This window comes from Centruroides vittatus, unplaced genomic scaffold, assembly GCF_030686945.1.
Source record: "Centruroides vittatus isolate TY-2023 unplaced genomic scaffold, ASM3068694v2 scaffold_861, whole genome shotgun sequence".
Lineage (NCBI taxonomy): Eukaryota > Metazoa > Arthropoda > Arachnida > Scorpiones > Buthidae > Centruroides > Centruroides vittatus.
Window position 1 is genome coordinate 7,523,049 of NW_027122718.1, and position 14,382 is coordinate 7,537,430.

A 14,382-nucleotide genomic window follows, 5' to 3' on the forward strand; every position below is an offset into this window, starting at 1 on the left:
AGAAAACAAATGATTAAAATTTATAAAAATATTTTTTTATTAATTATATTAACATATATTTTTAATTTTGTAATGATGATAATGATGATATTTTTTAATTTACTAACATATTTGACATATTCGAGATACATTTTCTATATGTAATTAGACTTAAATTTACAATAGTCACGAATATTGTTACGGAACATTTCTACATTATAACAATTCAGAAATATTCTTAATTTTTTTTTTTTTTAATTATATATTTTTATTCTTACAATTGTCATTTAGGTAAATATTTTATTTGTTGAAAATTTGAAAGAAAATGGATATTTCAGTTATGAACAGAAGACAAACGACGAAATATCTCGTACATTTGACACGAATCGTGAAAAAAATGAATGAAATTGTAAGCATTAATATAAGTATTTATGACAAATGATTAGTATACTGTATGTAATTTACGTCGGGAATACAAATATTAACATTAAAATAAAATTAACAGAGTCTGAGTTGTTAACTCTTGCTAATTAAAATTGTATATTGAGCATTAGAACTACTAGGCTATCAGAAAGTCAAGGCATAAACTAAGTGGCCTAACAAGTACAGTAGTGCAATTGATTCCTGAACTTATATAGGCTTTACTTATGTCTATACTGTATTTATTTAATTAATTAATTTATTTTTCATTAAAAAAGTTGTAAAATTGTTCGAAGAAAATATTTTGAGTCATTTCTTTATTGTTAATATCGCAAAATTAAACATCAGAATCTCATGATTACAACTAACAAGCTGCGAGCAGCACGTATTTTATTAACATAGCAATGATACCGTAGTTAGGATTATTAACATGTTATTTGTTAACACGAGCAATTATTTATTGTGAGTCTGAAATTTATAATCGTAGTTTTAATTTATTTCATTTAAAATATATGCTCTCCATCTCAAATTAGTAGTGGCTTGCCCCTGTACATCATACTTCTCCTCTAACAATAGAGTCGTGCCGGTCATCTATTAACTGCTTTCAGGGGAAAATCTTTGAATTGAAATAATGTGATTTCCGTTTTGCATAGGAAGTTCATATAGAGTTAATCGGGACCTCTTGTCCCAAAGTTTTCATATCTGGTCTCGGCTTTCATCTGTTTAGCGTATACAGTCAGTCTCTTCAGCACTTCTGTGGTTTAATGTTTGATAAGAAAAGATGCAGACTAGTTCCTGAATGTTTTAGAATTCTTGTTTTCTTAAATAAATATCTGCAGTAGGGTAGAATGACAACAATTATGGGTTAATACAAGTATATTATACTTGAGATAAGAATATCTAAAATAAATATTAATTCGGGAATATTTAATGATAGAAACCTATAATTTTGTTTACTTTATGTACAGTTGAGTGTGAAAACGATATCTAAAGTTAGTTCGCCAGTTTCAGAAAATTCGGCTTTATCCTTTTACTATTTGGAGAAGATAGAAGAGTTGCAGGTACAAAATAAATTTTATAATAAATAAAATTATATAATTAACGATATATCACACTTTATTATGTCTAATTTTATGTCCTACATTAATGTATTAATATATAGGAAATATTTAAATTATAAACGCAATAATACTTTTTATGTACGAAAGATGATAGAATATTTTATCATTAAAGTGGTATCTTAAATATTAGCGATTCAATCAAAAACTGACTGTAATTAGTAGAAAGTATTCACCGTATTTAACTGTAGACTACTGAAAGCCGTTTGGGAATTCATTCGTTGTGATGTAACCTGTTGTTTAAAAAAAATCTTCAACTTTTCACAGAAATATACAGTCAATACTTTATTACTCAGTACTTAATTAGCTTTATTTTTGAATAGAGAATTATTTTCAAAATGCGCAACTGTGATGTAGAGAGCATACCAGTGGAGAAATGCAAATAGAAGTACAGTAGAGCATCGATTATCCGACCCCCGATTAACCGACTTATCGGTTAACCCAGTGATTCTCAAAGTGGGGGTCGTGAAAATTATTTGGGGGGTCGCAGAAAAATTGATGACCAATTTTTTTTCAAATATTTTATAAATTTACTATGGATTCATGTTTAGAAATAGTAGAAATAAAAAATGTATAAAATCATTTTTACTTAAATAAATTGCACGTATAAAGAATAAAAATAATATGAATATTTTAATACGAGACTGAATATAACATTCAAAAATTTGTGCGCTATTCGGGAATCTCCCGAGCTTCCACTCCCCGCCTGAACTATGATAGAACAAACAACGTTCGGAACTGAGTTTATTAAGCAAACATTGAATTCTTTTTGACTTAGTGTGAAAACAGAGTATCCACTTCTCGCTGAATTAGCAATGGTAGCTCTCTTACTATTTGCAACTACTTATTTATGCAAAATGGCATTTTCGGTAATGACCAACATCAAAACAAACCAGCGCTCTCGTCTTTTAGCAGCATAGAAATCGTTATGAGACCTGCACTGACTAATATTAAACCCAGGTTTAATTTATTGTGCCAAAATAAGCAGCCTCACCCATCACATTAAATTTAAAATATGTTTAACTTAACTAATTCATTTTACTAATGTCGAAACATGTACTGTACATAGAATATTTTGTTCAAATATGTACCAAAGATAAGTTATTAATTTTTAATAATAATAAAAATAAATCTGCTATTAAAATTATGAGTGTTTCAATGCAACTACATAGAAAAAAATTAACTCCTCCTAAATTTAAATTAATCCCCCTCCGGGATGTTTTTCTACACATACGCATTTTTCAGGGGGTCTTTTGAAATTTTTAAGTGCGAAATGAGGGTCGCGGACCAAAAAGTTTGAGAAACACTGGGTTAACCGACTGCGTTCTAGTCGTCAAATTCAAATGTCCGCTAGTGATGTGACGCTACAATGTTTGGTTATGTCTTGGCTACTTTAATATTATTTTTGTTAAATTTTTGCATGTTTTAGCTGGCAGCACTGGCTCGACCATGAAAGGGGGGCTAGTATTTAAACCAGGCCTAATACACTATAGTAATAATGTATTTTTTCATACTTTTCGGTTATCCGACCAACCCCAGTCCCCACTTAAGTCGGATAATCGATGCTCTGCTGTATTCGCATTTTTCACCGGATGCTCGCCCTCTGGTGTTTAAAAACAAAACTATTCTATCTGGGTCGTTTGATTAATTGTTGTGTATTATCAGCAATAAAGATGAATAACAATAGAAAAAGCAAAGCTTTCTGTCGCGTTCCAAATTGCAATTTCAAAGACTTACAAGAGCTTAATATAAGTTTTCGTCTATTCCCACATGAAAAACATGATTATTCGGAAATCGGTCGGTTATATTTATAAGCTGCTCCGAATTCTGAAAGAGTGGATTAGACCGTTAAGAATGGGCGGTTTCCCGATTGTCCAACTTTATACGAACAAGTTATGCTGTTAATTTTAAAAGATATTTTCTTAAAGTTTAAAATGCCAGTAATTTTGTGTGGGACCCGGGGTCGGATTTAAGCATTTCGAAGCCCTAAGCTGTACTCTGTAAGTCCCCTTACCAACCCTTTACAATTTTAGAAGTCAATCATAAAAATAAAAGCATTAAATCAGACTATCTCTCTGATTCAATACGGTTATTGGAAGAAAAAGATGTGAGGTTTCACTAGTCTTGTTTTATAACTGAATTTAATTAGATTTTTATACCCATTACATTAAAAATCTTTTTTAAAATTGGTTTTATCAATTTTTTTAAGACATGTTAATTCTTAGAAAAAATATTAATGAAATATTACACAAAATAAAAAGTAAAGTATATTTTGTTAGTTTGTAAAAAAATGTTTATTACAAAATTCGATCTTTTTTTTTTTTTTTTTTTTTTTTTTTACAAATGTTGAGGCCCCTTGAAAGTCGAAGCCCTAAGCAACGATTTACATAGCTTTTTACTTGTAAATCCAGCCCTGATAGGACAATGTCAAAGCTGATTTTAACACAAAGAGCACAAATTGTATTAGAAGGAGCTCGCTCACTTCTTTCGATACCGCATAATGACGTGCCCCGCTAGCAAAAATTGTTTTCCTACTATAAAATTTCTCGATAAACAGCTACAAGCAGCATATATCATTATATCGGAGAGTAATATATGATTAATTTTACATTACTAGTTACGAGCGACCCAGATAAAGTAGCCATTTTGTAAAAATGCAGCGCCCTCTACAGTTCATGATAAACGCGAATAGGTCCATTCATGATTTGACTGGATATCAGTGATTTTTTTAAACCTGTATTCCATATAACTTATTCTTTCTTCAATTCTTTATGAGCTATACACGTTACTTAGAAAGTCTGACTATATTTTTTTCATTAATAAAAGGCGTTTTTAAAAAATTTTTCTAATAAACACGATTACTAATGGTGACATTCTTATTCTGTTTTAGATGAAAATTAAAGAAAAAAGATACAATATAAGAAGATTACAATTCGAAAGAAATGATCTTAATATGAAAGGTACTGTACAATACAATATGGAACAAAATCTTTTAATTATAATAAAATTAGCAATTTCTAAGAAATTTATGCACCAATGATATAATAAATAAATTATAAATTTTTATAAAAACTTTAACATTGCAGTTCGACAATTACGCGAAGAATTAAAATCGATTTTAAAAGAATGTTCTTACGTAGCGGATGTAATCAAAACCTTAAATTCCGATACAGCTATAGTCAAAGTAATTATACAATTGCATTTTGTTTAAATATACAATAATGATTACTAAATATTTTTTTTAAAAAAAAGTTATAAACGTAATTGTAATTTTTATAAAATTACTCTAGGTAAAAGGAGAAGGAGAATTACACGTTGAAATCGATGAGAGTGTTGACTATCTAAAAGTTGTCCCAAACAGTCGTGTGGCCATTAGAAGTAACGACTTTAAAATCTACAAGATTTTTCCAAAAGAAGTAATCTTAATTTTCGAGTTTAAGTTAGAATAATCAATATTGTAAAGATTTCAAATTTAATTATTTAAAACTTGTTTTACGTATGTAAAATATACACAATATCAAGTACATTTTTGTCCACATTATTCCAGTTAAGTGTTATTTTTCTTGTTGATGGATGGAACCGTTTTGAGGGAACTGAGCTTAACACATATCTTTGGCTACTTCCAGATGTTGGTGCCAATTGATTGGAATGGATTGATGCAACAATTGGAAATCTGCAAGAAGGACTTTCTATGGGATAATGGCTCTTATTTAAGTGTTAGACACTTAATATGACAATATTTTCTTAAAAATAAGGCAATATTACATTAAGATCGTTTACTGTTGATCTAATAAGCTTAATCTCGGATAAAGAGTCGGGACGAAACAAGAAATAGCAATTGTTTTATCTGAAAAGTTACATCCAGTATCAATAATCCGACACGATATAAAAGAGCATAAAATCATACTTATAGTCTTTCAGAAACGTAAAATAACTAGAATTCTAGAATCGTGGATAAAAGATTATTATGATTATAAGCTTTACGATGGATAAACGCGATTTCATTCTGCCACTAGCACACAATTGGATAATCAAAGGAATGGTAATTCATCGACCAGACGGACTGACGTAACATCGAAGTTGTTGGCACAGATCGCATCAGATCGTCGACTAACAATTAGAATAATAGCGGATCAACTGCACATCGATAAAGAAACAGCCCAATTAGTACTTGTACAAGAGTAGTAGTGTGAGCGCTTTGTACAGTATGCTCTAACAATCGAACAAAAGCAAGAACGTGCTGCTACGTTTAAAGATTTGCTTCAAATAAAGGGAAAGGATAAAAATTTTCTCAGCAAGATCATTACCCACAATGCTCATTGCTTTTTCGATTCGAAAGGCGAACCGTGAATGCCGAATTTTATAAAAAAAAGTGTGCCGAAAAGAGTTGCCCGTGAACGGCCCAAATATATCGAAATGGTGCTTGATTTCTTTTGCAGGACAGCTCTATGATTTGCTGTATTTCTTCGCCTCAAAAAACGTTACTGAGCTGAATCACCCACAATACTCGTCAGATCTGGTTCCGCCGGACTATTTTCTATTTCCAAAATTAAAAATTCCGAAAGGTGATCATTTGACGACGTTACAGCGATTCAAAATAGTGTAACAAGAGAGCTGGGTGCTATTTTAGTGTTCCAGCATGTCGTGGAGAGCTGCAAATCGATGTATAGAGTCAGGAGAAATGTATATCGAAAATTAAATTGGTTAAATTTACCTATGGTAGTCAAAATGGCGGCTCGTCTCTGATTCCAGCAAACAGAAGAAAGAAAACAGTGGGGACGCACGTTCTAACCTAACCTAACCTATTCTAATAAATTACCATAATTATTACCAACCAAATTATTAGAATAGGTTAGGTTAGGTTAGAACGTGCATCCCTTCTGTTTGCTGGAATTAGAGACGAGCCGCCATTTTGACTACCATAGGTAAATTTAACCATTAAATTTAAAAATTTTCAGTTATAATTTGTTTCTTTTAAATGAATTCTATCCCAAAACTTTATATCAACAGTTTGTATTGCTATTCTTCATGGTGTTTACTCTAATGTTTTAGTCACGTTCCCGAGTTTTAATTTTAGTACTGAAACTACATTTGAGTGACTAAAAACAGATTTTAGTTTTAGTAATTTAGTCTAAACTAGCTTATTTTAGTATAATAAATTTGAACTAATAACAATTTCGGGAATTTATATACGAGATTCAATATACAAAACGAATTCTACCGCTTCAAAGATTATTTTAATGTATTTTCATTGAACTTTCAGGTAGATCCCGCGATCAATCTGATGAAAATCGACAGAATTCCAGATACAACATTCGATATGATTGGTGGCTTACAAAATGAAATCAGAGAAATTAAAGAAGTGATCGAGTTACCTCTTAAGCATCCTGAATTATTCGAGAGTTTAGGAATCGATCAACCTAAAGTATATTTAACAATAATAATATAAGCATCAATACTTAATGTCAGAGTGATCCGCTCCCGAACATTAGAAGACTGAAAGCTTATAACCCATTATTTTTAATGGGAGAAATTATAATAGGCTATAACATTAACCCAAAATTTCCACTTAATTTTCGTAAACATAACTAAAATACAGTAAATGTCTATAACAGGCGAACTATCATGTTAGGAAATAAAATGCTTTATTATCAATCACCAGTTAATAGGATTGTTACAAGCAGCAGCTTTTGTATAATTGCATGCTTTACAGTAAACTTTTGATAGGAACAACAATAAAGAAATTTATTTAAGAAATTCATGCAAAAATCTACAATAAAAAATACGAGGAATAAACTGCGATACGTTTTCGGATAGCCGAGCGAGTATGGTGCCAATCTGCCGCTCTGGAGGACCCGGGATCGAATTCGTACGGGTTGAAAATCCCCATACCAGGACATTCTGTTGTAGAAAATGTAGGTATAATATGACGTTATAATGCCTCTTTCTGCGCTAGCTAGACTCATACTTCAGGCTTTATTCAAAACTTTACACATGATTCTATTGTTATATTCATCTGTATTTAGACTTTTCCTATATGCCAAAAACTTCAATAGAACGTTTTCTTATATATTATCGGCCGAAAACATTGTATCGAGAGTTACGTACGTTCTATAAAGCATTAAAAAAAACCAGCAAACATTCTATAGAGACGTTAAGCAGGGATGCTTGTACTTTATCATTTAACTTAAAACAAATTATAAACGAAAATTAATTAATTTCGATTTTGTATAAAGGGAGTGTTACTTTATGGCCCACCAGGAACTGGAAAAACTCTACTGGCAAGAGCGGTAGCTCATCACACCGACTGTACATTTGTACGCGTGTCGGGATCGGAATTTGTACAAAAGTACATAGGAGAAGGGACGAGACTAATGAAAGAATTATTCGATATGGCAAAGTATGTGTTGGTGAAATTTGAGTTTCTGTTTCTAATTATTATGTTTTATTTATGTTTTAATTGTTTGAAATAATCTTAATACTATTTCGCATCAAACTCATCATTACATTAATGTAGAGAACACGCTCCATGCATCATTTTTATAGATGAAGTGGATTCCATAGGATCTTCACGTTTCGACAAAGCGAGAAGCGATAGCGAAGTTCAAAGGACTTTATTGGAATTATTCAGTCAGTTGGATGGATTCGACTCGAATAGAAACATTAAAGTAAATCTTTAAAATGTTTTAAATAGAAAATATGGTAGCGAACTCGGCAACAGGGAAATTTTAGAGGGCGACGGGGAAATTCTAGACTGCGATGGGGAAATTTTTTCTCCCTACATTCAAGATGGCGACAGGGAATTTGTCGGGATTTCGTTATCAATTAATGAAATCCGTAGAGGGCGCTTTGATCCGTAGAATCGCGATTGATCGGAAGTATGCAAATTTTTTCCCCGAGAGCGGAGTAGGCGTGTTGTCGTGCGAAAAGATTTTCTTGACTTTTTGTTACTTTTGGAATTTTTCTATTATAAGGTAATTAATATTAATTTTAATTTACATTGTGAATTTAAGCACTTGGAATAAATTTATTGACAAATTTGCTAAACGTATTCTGCAATTTTTGGAATAGATATTTCACAAGTTTGTCATGTAAAGTTGCGATTTGGAGTCGGACGAATTTTGGAAAGAGTGTACTGGGTGGCGTTTTTATCAGTTAATAGAAGCAGTCTTCCGAATTAGGATTAGACGAAAGAATTGATGGCGGACCGAAATTTGCCGTAAAACTGGGCCTCCAACACACCGAGGAAGTTTGCCAGAAATGTGGCCAAACATGCAAATCGAGTTATTGCAGTGACCGGAAATCGTGCGTGATGCGTTGCCGAAAATGCTGGCGGAATAGTTCGGCTCTCGAAGGAACGTTCAAAGGGAAATGTGGCAATATGTCATGGGCGAATCTTTTGACATTCATACGGCACTATCTTGGTTTAAAGTGCACGACGAGTATTTCGGCAGTTTCCTCGGGTGTTTCTAAAAAGCAGGCATACACTAATCGAATACATCCCGGTCACGGAAAAATACCTAGTTGGAAAGAACCAGAGACTATTCCGGCTGCTCCCGCACCTAATGTCAGCAAGAAAGACAAAAAAGCAAAAGAAAACATAAGACAAAGGTGAAAAAAAAGAGAGAAAAGTGTTAAAACGAAAGAGGGAAAAAGAGCATCCTCACGTACCGGAGAGTCTAGTTCAGTCGACGGGAAACGTGGAAAGATGGGAAAAGCTCAGAAACAAAGTAAGTTATCCTATTTTTTTTTAATTTGTATTTTTTAGAATTGTAATCGTAGAACGTAGGGTAGAAATAATCTCCCCTTCGCCGTCTAAATGTAAGATAGAAAGAAAAATTCCCCGTCGCCGCGTGTAATGTAGGGGTGGGGAAAAAAATCCCGGTCGCCGTCTAGATTGTAGGGTAGAAAAATTTCCCCGTCGCCGAGTTCGCTACCATAGGTAACATTAACCAAAAATATATTACATTTTTTTCCTATTTTGACATAAATAAATTTCCAAAATACAGATAATAATGGCTACTAACAGAATTGACGTTCTCGATAAAGCGCTAATTAGATCGGGAAGAATTGATAAAAAAATCGAATTTCGTGCACCGAACGAAGAAGTGAGTAGATAATTAATTAAACTTAATGAGAATAGAATAATAAATTGTTTTGTTTAAGCTCCAATGTCTACCATCCAATGTATAAATTATTATTGACTAATTTCTTGAAGCGTTTTTGTTTTTATGTATAAACATTTTGCTGCATATTATTAGCATCTTCGACATGAAAACACCAGAAACAATATAAGTAAAAAATTTTAATTTAATTTTTTCACATAATTAAATTATTAACCGTTTTTTGTGATATAAATATTAATATTTTTATAATAAATTTAGTTCAGTAGCCATTATAAATGAGCCAGCATTTTCAGAATTTTGCAAAGGCAACAATATAAAATTTTGAATTATTTGATGGTATTTTATTTAAATTTCATCAAAAATTTTCTTTTGTTGAAACTAAATAAGCCCAATTGAATTCGAATTTGGGACCAATTGGCGACTTCTTTCAATCCTCTTTTTGAAATGAAAAACAATATTTATAATGCTGAAAAGTAATTTTTCTCTTATTAAATCAATATTATCATTCATTTATACATAAATATTGTTTAAAACATATTATATAATCATATAACAGACAATTCATTTCGATATTTACAAGACCGTATATTTTTTAAACAATATTTATTGTATAAATTAGTGATAATATTAATTTAATAAATGAAAAATTACTTTTCAGCATGATATTGACTTTATAAATATCGTTTCTCATATGTAAACCCGATGAAATACGTGGAAAAGTTACATAATTATACAAAGTTATCTTTGTATTAATATAATATATTCTATTGACGAAATAAAAACAATTAAATTTCATATTATTAGTTTTAAAATATTACTCTTCAGTTAATATAAATTCGATTTTATGGTTTTCAATGCATAAAGTTCATCGGGTCTTATTGAAATATGCACGTTAAATTAATTTTGTGTAGTTTAATTACATGGCAAAATGATAATTTAATGAATTGAATCGTAAAATCTAGGATTAAAACTTTGAAAATTATTTAAAAAGAGAATAAATAAAGGTAATGAAAGAAATGAAAAATAAATAAAACGAAGGCAATATTATTATAATTTCGGTTTATTTTACAAATCTTTTGCTGTATTCTCTTCATAAAAATACTCCTCCGCATATTATATAAATAACATACAGTGGGATGTTTTTAGCGTAATCACGAGAGAAGCTTAATTAAATTTCTATAGTTAGAAACTTAATAACTTAATCTTAGAATCAATTTAATTTTATTTTCGAGGCACGGATGAATATTCTCAAGATACATTCTCATAAAATGAACCTCTGTAGAGGTATAAACTTCCGAAGAATATCAGAGATGATGGAAGGAGCATCGGGAGCAGAAATTAAAGCCGTATGCACCGAAGCGGGGATGTTTGCTCTACGAGAAAATAGAATTTACGTAACTCAAAACGATTTCGAAATGGCTGTTACTTACGTAAATTTGAATAATAATTTTAAAAAATTACTTAAAGTACATTTGAATCGTCGGTACAATTTATTCATTTTCGTTTTCAGGTAATGAAAAAATCTATAGTCAAAGATCCTTCTTTGAATAAACAATGGACTTAGAAGATTCCTTCGTAGATAATTTTATAATTATATATTATTCATTTAATTGTAAAAAGTATATTATCAAGTAAATTTAAAGCATTAACTTCAAACTTTTATCATACATTTGGACAAAATCACTAATTCGTTTCGTTTTTAACTCTCGTTCATCATTAAGAATTGATCTCATCAAGAACTACCTACATGAATTAATCCGTATATGATAAACTGGAATACAATTGTTCTAAATTGATAAATATGATAAAATTTTTTAAAAAAACATATTATAACGTCTAAATTTCTTTTTAATTAAAAAGCATAATTTATAAACATATCAAAAGATTTCAAAATATCTATCTATGTGAGGCTAGGATCTGACCGGACGATGTATTACTGTCTATGGAAAAATCCCGAATTACATTTGTAAGAATTTATTCGTGAAATAAGGAGTCGAAGAAGTCGGTAGACTAATACACCGTCTGGAAGACTTACATCTATTCAAACAAAATCGATGTATATAAATGAGGATGTTTGTTTGTTCGCTATACACTCCCAGGCCATTCGACAAATTGCTAAGAAACTCGGCACTTACGTTCAAATAATTCTAACTTGGATAATGTGGTAAATTTCACCCCAAATTATCGATTGGATTTCTGTATACCGATTAATTTCTATCGATATTTGATTTGTGGGTCTACACATAGAGAAAAAATTTAACAAAATAATTAACTACAGTAAGCATCGATTATCCGACCCCGATTAACCGCCACATTGGTTAACCGACCGCGTTCTAGTCGGCAAATTCAAATGTCCGCTAGTGATGTGACGCTACAATATTTGGCTATGTCTTGGCTACTTTAATATTATTTTTGTTAAATTTTTGCGTGTTTTAGCTGGCAACACTAGCTCGACCATGAAAGGGAGGCTAGTATTTAAACCAGGCCTAATACACTATACTAATAATATATTTTTTCATACTTTTCGGTTATCCGACTTTTCAGTTATCCGACCAACCCAGTCCCCAACTGAGTCGGATAATCGATGCTCTACTGTAATATATCAATAATTTTTAAAAATATATTATAATTGCTGAATTACTGCGACAATGATATAGCGCGAAATAGACTTGGCATTACGCCATTACTGCGACAGATAAGCAGGTAGCACTTGCCTGCGTGGTGGTGTTTTGCCCCTTTACATCATACTTTTCCTGATAGCAATAGAGTCGTGCCGGTATGTGTCTAACTCCGTTCGGGGGAAAATTTTTGAATTGAAATAATGTGACTCGCGTTACAAATCGGAATTTCATATATAGTTAATCTGGTCTAGTTTCTCTTATGGTTTCCATCTTCGACTTTCATCTGTGTAACTCCGTTCTCGAAATTAAAGAAGGGCAGAGACGGACGGACGACAAGTATCCTCCAGTAATCGAGTGGATAAAACTACCGAACACCGGTAATCGTATGGCCAACGGACTGACCAAGTGGAGTTTTCTGGGTATTCTTCGCGTTGGTAACATTTAAATTGGGGCCAGCTATACATAACAGTCTTTCCGGGAATCCTCCTTGGCAGATCGTTCGCGTGTCGCGTTGCCGTAGCCAAATAAACCAAGCCAATTCTAATAATTTTTCTATAAATGTGATATTTACGAGGACATGCTTAACTACCAGGAAACCTGGACATTCCAGCCCTCCTCTGATTTCATCTCCCCCTTAGTAACTCGTAAACCCATTGCCCCAAACTTCGAAATTACGTACACAACTTTACCTTTATGTGAAAATTACGTGCGCGTATTTTCGGTATGAGTAATTTTCTGTGTGTGGATTTTTCTTGTGCACATATATGAGATGGATTTTTTCCACGTGGGCTTTTTTCATTCAACCGGGCTGGAAATGTGAGATATTCTGCCTTTTGGTACGAGAAAACAAACCTGAAAATCTGGCAACGTTACACGCATTCTACTTGCCGTTAAGTGTTTCAAAACATCGTCTATCCCACAATCAGGGCTGACTCCAGGCGGGTTCAGCGCATTCCCTGGAACCGGGTCCTCGTAGTTCACAAAAAGCTCATCATAAATTTTCAGGGCTTGTGTTTTCTGCGGTGCCCTAGGCTTAGTACATACGCGTATAATAAATTCAATTGCAGTATACGTGGTTAAAAAACTGACTTAAAAAATAATAATAATTTAATTTACACTAACAAGTAAGTATAAGTTGTAAATTGAGTTTTACATAGATATGTACACGAACTTTGTACACAAAATTTATGATAACTACAAAAGCGTATAGTTTCATAACTGTAGTATTAGTTTAATTGTAATTTTATTCTCATTTTTGCATGGAATTTTCCATTTTTATTTAAATTTCGCTACATTATTAAACTAATTCAAATGCATGAAATTAAACTACAATAAGTTATATACGTGAATGCAGTATATTGCAGTAGACTAGTCGAAGGATCATTTTAATAGTAAGGATATATTAGAAGCTTACTGTATCTTTATAATTGAAGGTAATTACTGTAAAATAAGATGTATTAAATTAATAAACAATTACAAAACGAAAAAAGAAATATTATAGTAATTTAAAACAAGGAAAGGAAGAAAACAATGACTTAGAAATCGACTGAAAATTAATTTATCATCATTAATTAAATCTTGAATTACGAGATAATAAACAAATTATTTTAACAAATAGTTTATAAATCAAAATTTGTTTTTGACATCATTTATTTAATAATTATTTAAAATTATAATCGGAAGCTTTAAATGTATTTTGAATAAGTAATTAAATATAAAATAATAATCAAAAAGTTTCCAATAAATATGATTCTTTTTCATAAAAATCTCTCAATTAAAAATATAGTATTTGTTATATTATTACTATTATATTGTATTTTCGATTTAATTACTAAATATAGTTTATATGATTATATCCTTATTAATGTTACGTATTGTAATTAGTTATGCAAATACAACGTGTCTCGTCACAAGGTAAACAAAGGTCACATTGATAGATTAGACAATGGTTAGGACACAAACGTCCTTCTTCGATAATGAAAAAAAGCGAAAGGTCAACGAGGTAGTGACTTCAGTAAAAGTCCAAACGACATACAATAAATATAGGGGACTCCCGGATATAGTGAATTCCAAAGAGATTTTCACATTAGCCACAGGCATTTAAGTGTTACAACTATT

At 31.4% G+C, this 14,382-nt stretch overlaps 1 protein-coding gene across 1 annotated transcript; it reads left to right on the forward strand.

Moving 5' to 3' along the window:
• Window positions 1–230: 230 nt before the first annotated feature.
• On the forward strand, window positions 231–11,269 carry LOC136990194 (26S proteasome regulatory subunit 8-like). The gene is made up of 11 exons (XM_067288564.1): window positions 231–388; window positions 1,368–1,460; window positions 4,408–4,477; window positions 4,604–4,701; window positions 4,808–4,933; window positions 6,781–6,942; window positions 7,754–7,917; window positions 8,035–8,185; window positions 9,527–9,625; window positions 10,876–11,073; window positions 11,154–11,269. Exons 1-11 carry the CDS (start codon window positions 305–307, stop codon window positions 11,205–11,207), a joined length of 1,299 nt encoding a protein of 432 aa, XP_067144665.1. The 5' UTR covers window positions 231–304; the 3' UTR covers window positions 11,208–11,269.
• The last annotated feature ends 3,113 nt before the right edge of the window (window positions 11,270–14,382 follow it).